Raw genomic sequence first — 17,809 nt, 5'->3', positions numbered from 1 at the left:
GAGGAGCCCTTGAGCCCTGGCAGTTTAGGCTGCAGTGGCTAAACCATCATGCCACTGCATTTCACCCGTCTCAAAAATAAAAAAAAGTAAATTAGTTAAAAAATTAAGAAATGTATCCCGTGACAGTGGAGGTAAGTGCTAGGAGAAAAATCCTTGAAGGCTCTGACAAGTCCTGCAGAAAAGAGACTTGTTTAATTTTATTCAGTCATAGAGCAGATTTTCTTGGGCCACAGGGACTTCAGACTTTGTTCTGAAGACATAGTGTGAAAGGCTGGGATACATGTCTCCTGCATCTGTGATTTAGTGTACCATCATAGATAAAGGACATACTGTGTGCCTGACACTGGGTTGGGCGCTGAGCAGTCCTTGAGAGGTTTAACTGGAGATGGACAGGTCCTGTGCTCAAACTCAGCTGTGAGACAGCCAGGTATGGAGCACAGAATAAGGCACTGAGAGACGTTTGGATTGAATGGTAACTGTCTCGTGTTTGCTCACCTCTCTGCAGAGCATGACCTGGAAGTGGAGCCAGAGCCCCCTGTGATGCTCCCCTTGCCCCTGCAACCACCATTGCCGCCCCCACGACCACCCCGGCCACCCAGCCCACCGCCGGAGCCCGAGACCACAGATGCCTCACATCCATCTGTCCCTCCGGAGCACCCTGCTGAAGACCACCCCCCACATACTCCAGGCCTCTGTGGCAGCCTGGCCAAGTCACAGAGCACAGAGACGGTGCCAGCCACACCAGGCGGGGAGCCCCCACTATCAGGGGGCAGCAGTGGCCTGTCCTTGGGCTCTCCGCAAGTGCCCGGCAGCCCCTTCTCCTACCCAGCCCCGTCCCCTGGCTTGAACAGTGGGGGCCTCCCTCGGACACCCGGCCGGGACTTCAGCTTCACACCCACCTTCTCCGAGCCTGGTGGGCCATTGCTTCTGCCCGTCTGCCCGCTCCCCACTGGCCGACGTGATGAACGCTCTGGGCCCCTGGCCTCCCCGGTGCTCCTGGAGACGGGCCTGCCCCTCCCTCTGCCCCTGCCCCTGCCCTTGCCCTTGGCATTACCCGCTGTCTTGCGGGCCCAGGCTCGTACCCCCAGCCCGCTGCCGCCCTTGCTGCCCGCCCCCCTGGCCTCTTGCCCACCCCCAATGAAGAGAAAGCCGGGCCGGCCCCGGCGATCCCCACCATCTATGCTCTCCTTGGATGGGCCCTTGGTCCGGCCACCAGCAGGGGCTGCCCTTGGAAGGGAACTCCTGCTCCTGCCGGGCCAGCCGCAGACCCCCGTCTTCCCTAGCACTCATGACCCCCGGACGGTGACCCTGGACTTCCGGAACGCGGGGATCCCAGCCCCTCCACCACCCCTTCCCCCCCAGCCACCCCCACCCCCACCTCCCCCACCTGTAGAGCCCACCAAGCTGCCCTTTAAGGAGCTAGACAACCAGTGGCCCTCCGAGGCCATCCCTCTGGGCCCCCGTGGGCGTGATGAGGTCACTGAGGAGTACATGGAGTTGGCCAAGGGTCGGGGGCCGTGGCGCCGGCCACCTAAGAAGCGTCATGAGGACCTGGTGCCACCTGCGGGCTCGCCCGAACTCTCGCCACCCCAGCCCCTCTTCCGGCCCCGCTCGGAGTTTGAGGAGATGACCATCCTGTATGACATCTGGAACGGTGGCATCGACGAGGAGGACATCCGCTTCCTATGTGTCACTTACGAGCGACTGCTGCAGCAGGACAATGGCATGGACTGGCTTAACGACACGCTCTGGGTCTACCATCCCTATATCCTGCCAGCGTGTGGGGCTCTGCACCTTCTGGGATGCAGGAAGTCCCCGCTCACCTCTCTGGGCCCCACCTCCCAGTCTATAGCAGCCCACGGTGCCCGTGAAGGTGACGGCACGCACCACCGTCACTTCCCAAGCGGGGTTTGTGTGCCAGCACCATGCCAGGCTCCGGAGTGAATCATCATTGGCACGTTTTAAGGACTCCTCTGCCAGGCCCATCTCACCCCCAGAGTTAGCAGGTCTCGGGGCCACATGTAACAGCAGTGCTGTGCAGCTTAACAGCACGCAAGGGCTGAGGGCTTCCTTGTCGCCTTCATAACCTCAGGTAATCCTCCCAGGAGCCTGGTGAGATAGGGGTATGATTCCCATTTTACTAAGGCTCAGAGAGGTTCAGTGACCTATTCAAAGTCACACAGTTACAAGTGGCAGAGTTGAGATTTGAACCCAGGCAAACCTGGCTCTAGAGTCCAAGCTTTTCACCACTAGGCTTTCATGAGGCTTGGTTGTTCCCATAGGCCTGTGAGGCTAGACCCCTCATTATCCCTGTTGTATTAGACTGATTTGTGAGCACTCAGTTTGTGTCAAGAGCTCTGCTCAGTGCCGGGCACCATGGCTCACGGCTGTAATCCCAGCACTATGGGAGGCTGAGGTGGGTGCATTACTTGAGGCCGGAAGTTTGAGACCAGCCTGGCCAACATGGCGAAACCCCATCTCTACATACAAAAATTAGCTGGGCATGGTAGTACATGCCTATAATTCCAGCTACTCTGGAGGCTGAGGCAGGAGAATTGCTTGAACCCGGGAGGCATAGGTTGCAGTGAGCCAAGATCGCACCATTGCACTCCAGCCTGGGCGACAGAGCGAGACTGTCTCAAAAAACACAAAACTGCTAAGGACCATAAGCATATTTCATCACTTACAGAGGCATCACTGTCACCCCAATTTACAGATGAGAAACAGCAGAAAATGGTTCACACACCCAGCACTTTGGGAGGCCAAGGTGGACAGATCACTTGCTCTCTGGAGGTCGAGGCCAGCCTGGGAAACGTAGCAAAACCCCATCACTACAAAAAAATCCAGAAATGAGCTGGGTGTGGTGGTGCTTGCCTGTAGTTGCAGCTGCTCAGGAGGCTGAGGCTGCAGGAAGCTGAGATTGCACCACTGCACTCGAGCCTGGGCAGCAGGAGACCATGTCTCAAAAAAAAAAAAGACACCCAGAGCCATGCAACTGGGTATTGACCGTCAGCGGGGTTGGCCAGCGGGCAGCGCGTGGAGGTGGCATGGGACCGGGCAGTAGAACTGGACATCGCTGTCTCTGGAGGGTGGTCTGAGGATGGGCGGGACCAGGAGGGACTCTCAGAATGTCCATGTGGCCCTTGACCCACACCCACCCACCAGCCTCTCTTCAGCTAAGAAAAAGAAACGGGACGATGGCATTCGCGAGCACGTGACAGGCTGTGCCCGCAGTGAGGGCTTCTACACCATCGACAAGAAAGACAAGCTCAGATACCTCAACAGCAGCCGTGCCAGCACCGATGAGCCCCCCGCAGACACCCAGGTATTGCCAGGGTTCCTGGACACATCAGAGCCGGTTGGGCCATGGGGATCCAGGGCACTCGTGGAGGGGTGCCAGGCAGAGGGAGGAGTTGTGAGGCCAGAGGAGCTGGCATACAGAGTGTGCAAGTGGAAGGGGAGAGGCGGGTGGGCAGGGCCTAGAAGGAAGGAGTCTGCCTTAGTCCCATGGGCCCTGGAGCACCTCCCAAGGGTTTAATCAGGGATGTGACAGAGCTCTGTTTCCACAAGTTCATTCGTTTTTTGTTTGTTTTTTGCTTGGCTCTTTTTGAGACAAAGCCTTGCTCTGTCACCCAGGCTAGAGTGCAGTGGCACGATCTCAGCTCACTGAAACCTCTGCCTCCTGGGTTCAAATGATTCTCCTGCCTCAGCCTCCCGAGTAACTGGGATTGCAGGTGCCCGTCACCATGCCTGGCTAAATTTTTTGTATTTTTAGTAGAGATGGAATTTCGCCATGTTGGGCAGGTTAGTCTTGAACTCCTGACCTCAAGTAATCTGCCTGCCTTGGTCTCCCAAACTGCTGGGATTATAAGCACGAGCCACATCGCCTGGCCTCATTCATTCTTTTTTAATCCAGCAAATATCTATTGAGTACATGCTGTGTACCGGGCACTGTTCTGGGTCTATAGCAGTGAACAAAACCAAATCCTTTTCCTCATGGAATTTAATCATTTATTTTTATTTTTAAATTAAAAAAAATTGGGCCGGGCGCTGTGACTCAAGCCTGTAATCCCAGCACTTTGGGAGGCCGAGACGGGCGGATCACGAGGTCAGGAGATCAAGACCATCCTGGCTAACACGGTGAAACCCCGTCTCTACTAAAAACTACAAAAAACTAGCCAGGCGAAGTGGCGGTGCCTATAGTCCCAGCTACCCGGGAGGCTGAGGCAGGAGAATGGCGTGAACCCGGGAGGCGGAGCTTGCAGTGAGCTGAGATCCGGCCACAGCACTCCAGCCTGGGTGACAGAGCGAGACTCCGTCCCAAAAATAAATAAATAAATAAATTTTAAAAAATTGAGACAGGGTCTCACTATGTAGCCCAGGCTGATCTGGAACTCCTGGGTTCAAGTGATCCTCCTGCCTCAGCCTCCCAAAGTTCTGGGATTACAGGCGTGAGCCACGGTGCCCGGCTGGAGTTTATATTTTAGTGGGGACTTGTGGGAAATAAGTGAAAAAAGAAGCACGTAATTCCAGGCAGGGAAAACGTGATGGAGAAAACAGGAGAGGGGTTGGGGATTTCCAAGTCAAAGGGGAGTCAGAGGGTCAGACCCAAGCAAAATGCGGGAAGGCGCCATGCGGATGCCAAAGAGACTACAGAAGTGAAAAAGTGACTTCCATAAGAAGTTAAAACCAGAGAGGGGCTCACTGACCCCAGCAGGCCTTCCTAGGACAGCAGCGGTGCAAAGGCCCTGAGGCAGTGGGGAGCTCCTTGGTGTGAGGAAGGGAAAGGAGAGGCCACTTGTGGTGCGAAAGACGGCTCAGGCCACTAGGGTGGGGGGGACTGTGGTGGTGAGTGACCTGTCTTCTGGGGTGACAGGCAGCAGAGGGAGGTTCTGAGAGGAGCTGGGGTGGTATTGAGCTGGTGCAGGGGTCCCGAGGGCAGACTGTGTTCGGGTGGCTGCAGTTTCCAGACTGGACGTGTGGACGTGCTGGACGTGGGGAGAGGTGGATGCCTGTGGAAGAATATGAGGAAGTGGGATGGACAGGACTGGGGCTGGCCTGGGTACAGGAGACAGGGATGGGCGGGGGGTGACAGCCCAGGGTGTGGCTGGGGTGGGGAGCGCTGGGAAGCTGGACACCGGACCTGAGATGGGGAGGCTGATATGCTGTCACCATGAGGCAACTTGAGTTCTGCGGATTCTGAAAACGCCCAGGCAGAGAGGTCTTGGTGGGCATATGGGTATGGCGGAACTTAGGATGGGGATCTCCAGCCTAGCGACCTAAGTGTGGGCATCGCCAGGAGAGAAGTGACTGAAGGTCACAACAGGGTGACCTCACCTGGGAGGGCACATGGGGCAGAGGCCTGGGATGCTCCAAAGGTTAATGGGTGGGGCAGGGGCCCAGGGAGGTCAAAAGCAGGACGTGACACGAGGGTTTCGGAAGGATCCCCAATTTCGAATGCTTGGGGTCAGAGGGGTCTGGGTGAGAGCCAAGCGGGGGGGTCACGGTAGACAAAACTTTGGGCTGAAATGGGGAAAAGACAGCGCCAGGCAAGGGTGAGTCTTGTTGTTGTGAAGATAGGAGCTTGAGCACACTCAGATACTGATGGGATGGAGGAGGCAGGGAAGCAGTGACAATTAGGGACAGGCAGGTATGGAGAAGCCCAGAGAAAGGAGCCCAGGATGCTGGGGATGACAGAGATCCAGAGCTTAGGGTGGGACAGCCGAGGACACGACCAGCCCCACTAAGCCCCTGCACACCATCCTCTGCAGGGCATGAGCATCCCAGCACAGCCCCACGCCTCCACCCGGGCAGGCTCGGAGCGGCGTTCGGAGCAGCGCCGCCTGCTGTCCTCCTTCACTGGCAGCTGTGACAGTGACCTGCTCAAGTTCAACCAGCTCAAGGTGAGGCCGGGCTTCACCCAGATCCCGGGGTGGCGGCAGGGCCTGAGACCGGGGCTCACCTCTCCCCGTCTTCCCTCCTGCAGTTCCGGAAGAAAAAGCTCAAGTTCTGCAAGAGCCACATTCACGACTGGGGCTTGTTCGCCATGGAGCCCATCGCGGCTGACGAGATGGTCATCGAGTACGTGGGCCAGAATATCCGTCAGGTAGGCACTGGCCGGCAGGGTGGGCATGGGGCCGGGCATGGGGCTGGCCCAGCCAGACTGACACCCTTCTGTGGTCAGGTGATCGCAGACATGCGGGAGAAGCGCTATGAGGACGAGGGCATCGGGAGCAGCTACATGTTCCGGGTGGACCACGACACCATCATCGACGCCACCAAATGCGGCAACTTCGCGCGCTTCATCAACCACAGCTGCAACGTGAGTGCCCAGCCGGGGGTGGCCCTGCCCCTGGCCCTGCTTCTGTGCCAGGAGGGCCTGGAAGCCCCGGCACGGCAATGCAATCAGCTTGGCCTCCTTTCCAAGCTCAGGTTGGTCAAAGGTTATAGGGAGAGGAGGACATGTGAGGTCTACCAGGAGCTCTACTCCTCTGGGCTTCAGTTTCTCATCTGTGAAATGAGCATAGTGAGGCTTCTGTGGCATGTAGAGGACACAAATAAGTGGTTGGTTCAGTTCATCGGTAATTACGAAGTTGTGTCTCCAACGTTAGCCTTTTCTCCCTGCCTTCATTGGTCGGGCTCAGCCCTGCTCGGGCCGAGCTGTCCACCAGAACTTTCTGCAGGGGGGAGGGGGAGGTGCACTACATGCATCTGTGCTGTGGGTTAGACACATGTGTGGTGTTGAGCACTGGAAATGTGCCCAGTGCATTTGGGGACCTAAGTTTTAAATTTTATTTCATTGTGATGAATTTAAACATAATTAGCTTGTGACGACCGTATCGGGTGGTGCAGGCCTAGAGGGGAGGGACACTGATAACAGGGATTTGAGTGCTGAAGGATGAGCGCAGGAAGCTCCCAGCAGGAGGCAGGCATGTTCCGGGCTGGATGCCCCTGACTTTGGGCTCGAGTCTTGGCATCGCAGCTTAGTGAGTTGCTTAATGTCTCTGTGCCTTCGTTTCCTTGTCTGTAAAACAAGGACAATAACAGTCGCTCCTTGTAGGTTGTTGGGAGGGCCACATAGATGGGTCACTGCCTGTGGGCCCTTTGCGTGCTGGCCAAGTCGGTCCTCAGCGCCTGCTGGCTCTCTCTGTTGTGACTTGATCCTTGCCTGGGTGGTAGGGACTTTCCTGTGAATATCCAAGGAGATCTGAGGGGTGAGAGGGAATTGCCCAGGGGGAAGCGGTGCTGGGGCAAGGGGAACTGTGTGTTCAAAGGCCCTGGGGCAGTGGGAAGAATACCTGTTTGAGAGACAGCAAGGGAGGCAGTGGGCATGGGGTAGGGTAAGAGGACAGGGTGGGCAGGGCTGTGGGTGGCCAAGCTGAGGAACTGTTTCTCTGAGAGCCAAGGTCGCTGGAAGGTTGGCGCCATCGGGTGACAGGTTCTGCTGTCCCTTTGGAAGCATCTCTGGCTGCTGGGGCAGGAGTGGGTTTTTTCAGGGGTGAGAGTGGCCGAGGGGGCTGTAGCAGGTGGGCGAGCAGTAATAAGGGTCTGAGTGTGGCTGGTGAGCCCAGAAGTGGAGAGCAGTAGACACAAGCAAGAGGCCCTTCTGGGACTGAACTCACCAGCCCTGGTGGGGGCCAGATCTGGACTGAAGAAGGCAGGGAGGCAGATGCTCTGGGGCCGGGGTGCGTGGTGCAGCAGCTCCCCAGAGCAGGAGCAGATCGTGCTTTAGGTGTGAGCTCTCTAAGTCAAAGATGGTCCCGGGACTGCCACCAGCAGACAGCAGGTAGTTGCATTTATGGGCTTGGAGCCCTTTACCTTTTCTGTGAAGGGCCAAATAATAAATATTTTTGGCTTGATGGCTCAGATGCTCTCTATGGCAACTACTGAACTTGGCAATTTTTTTTTTTTTTTGAGACGGAGTCTCACTGTGTGGCCCAGGCTGGAGTGCAGTGGCCGGATCTCAGCTCACTACAAGCTCCGCCTCCCGGGTTCACGCCATTCTCCTGCCTCAGCCTCCGGAGTAGCTGGGACTACAGGCGCCCACCACCTTGCCCGGCTAGTGTTTTGTATTTTTTAGTAGAGACGGGGTTTCACCGCGTTAGCCAGGATGGTCTCGATCTCCTGACCTCATGATCCGCCCGTCTGGGCCTCCCAAAGTGCTGGGATTACAGGCTTGAGCCACTGCGCCCGGCCTGAACTTGGCTATTTTAACAAAAGCAGCCACAGATTATATGCAAATGAATGGGAGAATGGATATGGCTATGTGCCAGTAAAACTTTATTTACAAAAACAGGCAGCTAGGGGCAATAGTTTGCTGACCCTTTGTCTAGAGTTCAGAAGTGAGACATGAGCTAAACGTGGACATACATTTGGGAGCACTTGCACTATGAATGGAAATGAAAGGCCTGGGAAATAATTTTTATCGTCATGATTTAATATCAGAGGCAAGGGGTCATCCCTGGGGGTCGGGGGGAGCCAAGGTCCAGAGTAGAGCAGTGGGTTGGGGAATCACATGGCAATGTCAGACCTTAAGCACAGGCCTGGTTGGGTTTGAGGGGTCTGCAGTGGTGGGGGACCCTAGGGGGCCTGGGGCTCACTCTCCCCCAACCTTGCCTGCAGCCCAACTGCTATGCCAAGGTGATCACAGTGGAGTCGCAGAAGAAGATCGTCATCTACTCGAAGCAGCACATCAACGTCAACGAGGAGATCACCTACGACTACAAGTTCCCCATCGAGGACGTCAAGATCCCCTGCCTCTGCGGCTCTGAGAACTGCCGGGGCACCCTCAACTAGGCTCCCGCGCCAGACTCGAAGGATGTCGCCGCAACCCTGGGACTCCCGAGCGTGGAGCCCCCTGGCCCCGGGGCCCGGCCCCCCTGCCCGCCCCCATTTCAGGTGCTGTCCTCTACCCAGCGGCCATTCAGGGCCTGGCGCCCCACACTACCCCCTGGAGCCCCTGGCTCCGGCCCCTCCGCGGGAAAGGGCTTCTCTGTCGTTCAACCCACGTCTCTCTCATTTTTACAAACGCCCCTTTCAGGATTTCTGTTTAACTCCAGCATCAGCTTCTCTCTCTCCGTCTCTCCTCCCCTCTCTCTGTTCTCTGTCTCTTCTCCCTCCCACCGTCACCCTCGGCCTCTTCCTGTGAATGCTGCTATGTTGTTTTGTCTTCTCTATTTTTTTTCCTCCTCGTGAGAAAAGACATTTTAACCGTTGAAATGTGAAGGTGGAATCAGAGGGGCCCCGTGGGGGGTCTGCAGAGGCCTCAGTGTGACTGTGCGTGGCCCGTGTGTGTCCTGGAAGCCACCTGGGCCTGGACACAGGGCCAGGTGCTGTGGGAAGGACAGAGGCCCCCACGGCCTTGACCTCAGAACACTAAGCCCTGAAAGTCCCCCTCACTGCCCGTGGGCACCGTGAGGAGACCCCAACACCTTTCCCAACCCGAGCCCCAGCCTGTTCCTTCCCCAGAGGCCTGGGGCACCGCTCACCCGGCGGACCCTGGTGGAGCTAAGCTCGTCCCCGGCAGGGGTCTCCACCTGGCTCTCCCTGCCACCTCACACCCCAGCACCCCCTAAACCTTGGGTTCAATGTTTACTTTCTCATTCGGATGCCAGCAACGAGGGAGCCTCTCGGAGGCCCCAGTGCAGGTGAGGGGCGCTGAGAAGGCGGGCGGCCACTCTCTTCTGCCCTTGCCTTCACCCTGGGTGGGAGGGGGCTCCCAAGGGCGGGCGGGTCCCCCAGTCCCGCCATTACGGGTTGTCAGACAGTCTGCGTGTGGCATTTTTTTGGCTTATAAGCTTCACCCAGTCACCCCCAACCCACACCTCACGTTCCCCTGCCGGCAGCCCCTCCCCCCAAGAAGGCCAGAGGATATTTATTTTCGGAGGGAGCAGATTCCTTCTCCTAGAGAAAGGAAAAATCTTGGAAAAGATTTTAAAACTCAGATCTAAGTCTTTGACATTTTTTTTTTCCCTTTTGACCCCCTTCCTATCCTCTTCAGTTTATTCCTATGCATTTTTTTTTCTTGTGCGTGTATAAAATCAAAACGAAGGGGAAGAAGGTTTTTGAAGTTCAGAACCAACTTCTGTATATAGAGGCTGCCACAAAGGACTTTCTCTTGGGAACATTGTTTCTTGTAGAAACATGCGGGAAGACATTTTTTGCTCATTTCTTTGTACTTCCAAAAAAAAAAAAAAAGACAAAAGCAAGTCCCCCCGTACCCCAGAAAGCAGAGAAGGCGTGTAAATAATTTCTGGAAAGTGACTATTGTGACCCGGAGTCCTCATCAAGACGAGCGCGCTCCATGTGGGAGCTGCTCCCACCCTGCAGACGCGGGCGGCTGGAGCCTCTGGTATCTCAGCTTGTGTCAAGCTTGTTATCATGTAAATTCTGTACAAAGAATTGTTATTTTTCTCTTTTTTGTCGTTGGTGGTTTTGTTGTGTGTGTTTTTTTTTTTTTTAATTCCTTTCCCCCAGGCCCTCTCTATTTGAGACTGTGCCCGCCGGTTTCAAGATCAAGGAAATTGGTGGCATTAAGACACAGATGGGGTACCTGGGCACAGCGGCGAACTTCTCTTCCGTTTGCGGTTTTCTGCCTAATTGTGCAACTGAGGAAATAATTTATTTTTCACATGAGGAGATGCGTAGCTTGTAGAGATGGCTGATTCAAGTTACATGTACAGCCCCCGAGGGGCTGTCTCCATTCTGTCCCCTTCTCATAAAAGAAGTGGGGCGATGCGAGAAGACCAGGGAAGGGACCCTTGCCTCGCCCCTCCCCCTGGCCTCACCTTGCCCCCAGCCATCGTGCCCAGTGTAAACCTTGGCTGGCCTTCACTAAGGGGACTAGACCTCCCTCTCCCAGGAACCCCCGCCCCAGCCCCAGAGTGGTTTGCAATAATCAAGGTATGTGTGGAGTCATTCTTCTTTCAACTCCCTCATTTTTCATTGAACAAATCTCTGCTTTTCAAGAGTTGGGGGTTTCTGCTATTTTTTGTTCTCTCTCCCTCACCCTGCAAAGAAGAGAACCAATAAGTTTTAGGGATGTTTCTGTGTATAGACTCCATCATCCATATGTAACTTGTTTTGAAGAGAAGTGTTTCCGTTGTGAGTGTGTCTTGCTGTAAATATTTGTTCATATTTTTGTGAATTCAATACTATGTACCATTGTATTATAGTAACTTTTATAAAGCAAACCATAAATATACTGACTTTTCTTACAGATACGCCATCTCTCTTGCTCTCCTCTCTCCCTCTCTTTATTCTTTCTTTCTGTTGGGAGCACATCCTGCTTCCGTGGAGGGTGGAGTGGTCCACTCAGACACTCAAATCGGCAGGGTTTTTTTGTTTGTTTGTTTTTGAGACAGGGTCTCGCTCTGTCACCCCAAGCTGGAGTGCAGTGGTGCAATAATGGCTCACTGCAGCCTTGACTTCCTGGGCTCAGGTGATCCTCCCATCTCAACCTCCTGAGTAGCTGGCACTACAGGCGCACACCATCACGCCCAGCTAATTTTTAAGAAATTTTTTGTAGAGACGGGGTCTCCCTATGTTGCCCAGACCGGTCTCAAACTCCTGGGCTCAATCTATCCTCCCACCTCAGCCTCCCAAAGTAGTGGGATTACAGATGTGAGCCACCGTGCCCAGCCTGAACTTGTAGGTGGGTTTTGTGAACTGGGCCAAATTATAGTCACCACCAGACCTTCCACAGCTTTTAAGTTTGATTTCTAGATGTTTTCTTAAAACCTCAGGTTTTTGCCGGGCGCGGTGGCTCAAGCCTGTAATCCCAGCACTTTGGGAGGCCGAGACGGGCGGATCACGAGGTCAGGAGATCGAGACCATCCTGGCTAACATGGTGAAACCCCGTCTCTACTAAAAATACAAAAAACTAGCTGGGCGATGTGGCGGGCGCCTGTAGTCCCAGCTACTCGGGAGGCTGAGGCAGGAGAATGGCATAAACCGGGAGGCGGAGCTTGCAGTGAGCTGAGATCCGGCCACTGCACTCCAGCCTGGGCGGCAGAGCGAGACTCCGTCTCAAAAAAAAAAAAAAAAACCTCAGGTTTTTGACTCATGAGGTCTGCAATGAAGGAAATAAGATCAGGTATCCTTTTACTATCACTAGAAGAACATAGGTGGTTCCTCAGAAATGTTTAACACTTAAGGAGAGCCCCCCCCCGCCCTCAGTCTGCATTTGAGGGAGGAAAAAGGGCTGATAAAATGTTACAAGTTGAGAAGAATTAAATCTATCCTGTGCTCACGGCATTTCAGAGATGCTGTGCCCCAGTCTCAGCTCTGCCTGACCCCGTAGAGGGGCGACAAAGGGCTTGTAGTTGGCATCCATAGTAAATGTCTCCAAGAAGGAAAGATGTAAAACCTTAGCAAAAAGCAATATGCCTGAAAAGACGCTGTACCTCACTTTTTACTGGAGAAATGTGAATTATCCCATGATACCATTTCCCCCTGTCAGTTTGGCAAATATTAGAAGGTGGAGGAAACCCAGTTTGGGGGAGCAGTAGGCAGGGGAACTCTCATGCATCGTTAGTGGAAGCCAAAAATCGCTGCAACTTTCCGGAGGGAAAGTACCTATTAGCAATCATTGTTTAAAATGCACAGGACCAGCATGGTGGCTCACACCTGTGATCACAACACTTTGGGAGGCCTAGGCGGCAGATCACCTGAGGTCAGGAGTTCGAGCCAGCCTAACCAGCATGATAAAACCCCATCTCCACTAAAAATACAAAAATTAGCCAGGTGTGGTGGTGCACGCCTGTAATCCCAGCTATTTGGGAGGCTGAGGTGGGAGGATCGCTTGAACCCAGGAGGCGGAGTTTGCAGTGAGCCGAGATCATGCCACTGCACTCCAGCTTGGGTGACAGAGTGAGACCCCATCTCAAAATGATCAAGTGCACCCAAAGTCTTGGCTTCAGTGTTCCACTGTGAGGAACTGAGCCTGACAGATACAGTGGGCAACAACATGAACAAGAGTGTTCTTTGCAGCCTCATTTGTGGTATCAACGAAAGGAAGGGAGGGTAAATTGTCCATTCATGGTGGGCTGCTTTTAGGAATTGTGCATCCAGACAGGTGGACACTCCCGTAAGTTGATTCATGGGAATAGAGGGCTGAGGTCTGGGCTGAGCCAGCAAAGATAAGGAAGCGTCTGGCCATTAATTCAATCAACCAATATTTATTGAGTACCTTGTATGTGCCAGGCACTCCTCTAGGCTTGGGGATAGGAATGAAGGAAACACTGTTCTTGAGGGCAAGCCAGACAAATGTGAAAAGTAAATGCTATAGTAAGGAGAAAAAAGCTAAGAGAAGGGGTGGGATGTAGTTGGAGGAATATACAATTTTATTATTTATTTTAGAGACAAGGTCTAGTTCTGTCACCCAGTCTGGAGTGCGGTGGCATGATCATAGTTTACTGCAGCCTCGATCTGCTGAGTTCAAGTGATCCCCCCACTTCAACCTCCTAAGTATCAGGGAAGATAGGCACATTTTACCATGCCAGCTAATTTTAAAAATTTCTTGGCCGGGCGCAGTGGCTCAAGCCTGTAATCCCAGCACTTTGGGAGCCGAGATGGGCAGATCACGAGGTCAGGAGATCCAGACCATCCTGACTAACACGGTGAAACCCTGTCTCTACTAAAAAATACAAAAAAAAACAAAAAACAAAAAACTAGCTGGGCGAGGTGGCAGGCGCCTGTAGTCCCAGCTACTCAGGAGGCTGAGACAGGAGAATGGCGTAAACCCGGGAGGCGGAGCTTGCAGTGAGCTGAGATCCGGCCACTGCACTCCAGCCTGGGCAACAGAGTAAGACTCCATCACAAAAAAAAAAAAAAAATTATTTTCTTTTCTTTTTTTTCTTGATACAGAGTTTTGCTCTTGTTGCCCAGGCTGGAGTGCAATGGCACGATCTTGGCTCACTGCAACCTCCGCCTACCGGGTTCAAGCGATTCTCCTGCCTCAGCCTCCCGAGTAGGGATTACTGGGATTACAGGCATGTGCCACCACGCCAGGCTAATTTTGTATTTTTAGTAGAGATGGGATTTCTCCATGTTGATCATGCTGGTCTTGAACTCCTGACCTCAGGGGATCTGCCCGCCTCTGCTTCCCAAAGTGCTGGGATTACAGGCATGAGCCACTGCGCCTGGTCTTTTTCTTTTTTCTTTCTTTTTTTTTTTTTGAGACAGTCTTGCTGTGTCGCCCAGGCTGGAGTGCAGTGGTGCAATCTTGGCTCACTGCAACCTCTGCCTCCTGGGTTCAAGCCATTCTCCCACCTCAGCCTCCCAGGTAGCTGGGACTATAGACATGCACCACCACGCCCGGCTAATTTTTTTTGTATTTTTAGTAGAGATGGGGTTTCACCATGCTGGCCAGGCTGGTCTCCAACTCCTGACCTCAAGTGATCTGCCCGCCTCGGCCTCCCAAAGTGCTGGGATTCTAGACATGAGCCACCACGCCTGGCCTTTTTAAATTTTTTTTGAGACAGAGTCTCTCTCTGTTGCCCAGGCTGGAATGCAATGGCATGGTTTCGGCTCACTGCAACCTCTGCTTCCCAGGTTCAAGGGATTCTCATGCCTCAGCCTTGTGAGTAGCTGGGACTACAGCTGTGTGCCACCACACCCGGCTAGTTTTTTATTATTAGAAGAGATGAAACCCTATCTTTTATTTTATTTATTTTATTTTAATTATTTTATTTTATGAGACAGAGTCTCGCTCTGTCGCCCAGGCTGGAGTGCAGTGGTGGGTTCTCGGTTACAGCAACCTCTGCCTCCTGGGTTCAAGCTATTCTCTTGCCTCAGCCTCCTGAGTAGCTGGGATTACAGGCAAATGCCACCACACCCGGCTAATGTTTGTATTTTTAGTAGAGATGGGGTTTCACCATGTCAGCCAGGCTGGTCTCAAACTCCTAACCTCAAGTGATCTGCCCGCCTCGGCCTTTCAAAGTGCTGGGATTACAGGCGTGAGCCACCTGTATCCGGCCAATTTTTAAATTTTTATAGAAATGGGGTCTCACTATGTTTCCCAAGCTGGTCTTGAACTCCTGGGCTCAAGCAATCCTCTGGCCGTGGCCTCCCAAAGTGCCAGGATTATAGGTGTGAGCCACTGCACCTGTCTTCATCTTCTCTCTTGAACTTGCTCTCCTGTCATATTTTCTTTTTTTTTTTTTTTGAGACGGAGTTTCACTCTCGCCCAGGCTGGAGTGCAGTGGCCGGATCTCAGCTCACTGCAAGCTCCGCCTCCCGGGTTTACGCCATTCTCCTGCCTCAGCCTCCTGAGTAGCTGGGACTACAGGCGCCCGCCACCTCGCTTGGCTAATTTTTTGTATTTTTTTTTAGTAGAGACGAGGTTTCACCGTGTTAGCCGGGATGGTCTCGATCTCCTGACCTTGTGATCCGCCCGTCTCGGCCTCCCAAAGTGCTGGGATTACAGGCTTGAGCCACCGCGCCCGGCCTCCTGTCATATTTTCTACCTTGGTCAACGACACTTCTGTTCTCTGCCTCCACCCACCGCTGCCTGCCACTGATCACCTAAGCTCAAAGGCCAGGGATCCTGGATTTAAACCTTTCCTTTCCCTCCCTTACCTACCAAATCTGATGCTTCTTCCCTATTCCTCAAATCCATCCACCTCTTCCTCTGCTCCTCAATACCAAGAGATAAGTCCTTTCTTCATTGGCTCTATTGTTGGGGCCAAAATGGGAGCCCCTCTCCAGCTTCTCAGGAGGCTGAGGCAGGAGAAAGGATCACTTGTGGCCAGGAGTTTGAGGCCAGCCTGGGAAACATGGAGAAACCCTGTCTCTACTAAAAATACAAAAATTAGCCAGGCATGGTGGCATATGCCTATGGTCCCAGCTATTAGGGAGGCTGAGGTAGGAGGATCGCTGAAGCTGGCGAGGTCAAGGCTGCAGTGAGCTGTGATCATGCCACTGCTCTCCAGCCTCAGTGACAGAGACCTCAGACAGAGCGAGGTCCCAGACAGACTTGGGTTCCCTTGTGGGCAAGAACCACTCCCCCCAAAAATATGAATATTCACATAGCATTGACTTTGTGCCAGCCTCTGTTTTAAACATCTTTGAGGCCGGGCACGGTGGCTCAAGCCTGTAATCCCAGCACTTTGGGAGGCCGAGACGGGCGGATCACGAGGTCAGGAGATCGAGACCATCCTGGCTAACACGGTGAAACCCCGTCTCTACTAAAAAAATACAAAAAATTAGCCGGGCGAGATGGCGGGCGCCTGTAGTCCCAGCGACTCGGGAGGCTGAGGCGAGAGAATGGCGTAAACCTGGGAGGCGGAGCTTGCAGTGAGCTGAGATCCGGCCACTGCACTCCAGCCTGGGCGACAGAGCGAGACTCCGTCTCAAAAAAAAAAAAAAAAAAAAAAAAAATCTTTGATACTAAACTCACAACCGGGCTGGAAGGAGGGTATTATTATAATTCCCACTTAACATAGGAAACTGAAGCACTGAGAGGTCAAGTAGCTTGCCATAGGTCACACAGCTATCAAGTGGCTATCTGAGAGGTTAACTCAGGCAGTCGGGCTCTCTAGTATGTGCTCAGCTAATGGGTGTCTGCTCTGCATGCTTTATTTATTTATTTATTTATGAGATAGAGTTTTGCTGTTTTTGCCCAGACTGGAGTGCAGTGGTGCGATCTCACTGCAACCTCTGCCTCCTGGGTTCAAGTGATTCTCTTGCCTCAGCCCCCCGAGTTGCTGGGATTACAGGTGCACACCAACAGGTCCAGCTAATTTTGTATTTTTACAAATTACAAAAGAGACAGTGTTTCACCATGTTGACCAGGCTGGTCTCGAACTCCCAACCTCAGGTGATCCGCCCACCTCGACCTCCCAATATTTTTTTTTTTTGAGATGGAGTCTCACTCTGCCACCCAGGCTAGAGTGCAGAGGCGTGATCTCGGCTCACTGCTAGCTCCACCTCCCAGGTTCAAGGGATTCTCCTGCCTCAGCCTCCTGAGTAGCTGGGATTACAGGCAACTGCCTCCATGGCCGGATAATTTTTGTATTTTTAGTAGAGGCGAGGTTTCACCCTGTTGGGCAGGCGGGTCTCTAACTCCTGACCTCAAGTGATCCACCTGCCTTAGCCTCCCAAAGTGCTGGGATTACAGGCGTGAGCCACCGCACCTGGCCACATGTGCCCAACTTTCTAAAATGTTGACTCAAATTTGTTTGAAACCATGCAGGCAAAATGAAGTAGGTCTATGAGCCACATTTGGTCTGTAAGCCACTAGTTTGCATCCTTCTGGGTTATACAATTTCCCTTCTTCACATAAGTCACGGGAGAATAGAGGGGGAGTATTTTTTTGCACAGAATCCTTTGGATTCTCTCTGATCTCTTTATTTCTGAAGTTCATGATCCCAGAAGTCCTGATTTCTTCTATAATCTGAAAAAAATTCCCAACTCCCACCATTATACCAACTCAGAGTATTTTTTTTCTTCTTTTGAGCTCTGCTGCCTCCTAGTTCTGAGTTGACTTATCCTCACGGAGGGTTCTCAAGCTTTAGAATCAGAAAGAGGCCAGGCACAGTGGCTCACGCCTATAATCCCAGCACTTTGGGAGACTGAGATGGGCGGATCACCTGAGATCAGGAGTTCAAGACCAGCCTGGCCAACATAGTGAGATCCCATCTCCTGAAAAATAGAAACAAAATTAGCTGGGCATGGTGGTGCATTCCTGTAGTCCCAGCTACTTGGGAAGCTGAGGTAGGAGGATCACCTGAGCCCAGGAGGTGGAGGTTGCAGTGAGCCGAGATCACACCACTGCACTCCAGCCTGAGCACCGGAGTGAGACTCTGTC

General features: G+C 53.2%; 1 protein-coding gene across 2 annotated transcripts in view; it reads left to right on the top strand.

The window, feature by feature from the left end:
* Positions 1–11,220, top strand: part of SETD1B (SET domain containing 1B, histone lysine methyltransferase) — a 29,512-nt gene extending 18,292 nt beyond the window's left edge. The window contains exons 12-17 of one of the 2 annotated variants that reach the window (XM_033220331.1): positions 506–1,765; positions 3,159–3,325; positions 5,772–5,903; positions 5,987–6,106; positions 6,185–6,322; positions 8,623–11,220. In XM_033220331.1, the coding sequence (XP_033076222.1) occupies positions 506–1,765; positions 3,159–3,325; positions 5,772–5,903; positions 5,987–6,106; positions 6,185–6,322; positions 8,623–8,796 (1,991 nt within the window). In that variant the 3' untranslated portion in view covers positions 8,797–11,220. The remainder of the gene's footprint in view (positions 1–505; positions 1,766–3,158; positions 3,326–5,771; positions 5,904–5,986; positions 6,107–6,184; positions 6,323–8,622) is intronic. The other variant, XM_033220332.1, reaches the window with a different exon arrangement.
* The last annotated feature ends 6,589 nt before the right edge of the window (positions 11,221–17,809 follow it).

This window comes from Trachypithecus francoisi, unplaced genomic scaffold, assembly GCF_009764315.1.
Source record: "Trachypithecus francoisi isolate TF-2019V2 unplaced genomic scaffold, Tfra_2.0 Lachesis_group11, whole genome shotgun sequence".
Taxonomy (NCBI): Eukaryota; Metazoa; Chordata; class Mammalia; order Primates; family Cercopithecidae; genus Trachypithecus; species Trachypithecus francoisi.
This window is presented reverse-complemented; position numbering and strand designations above follow the sequence as displayed.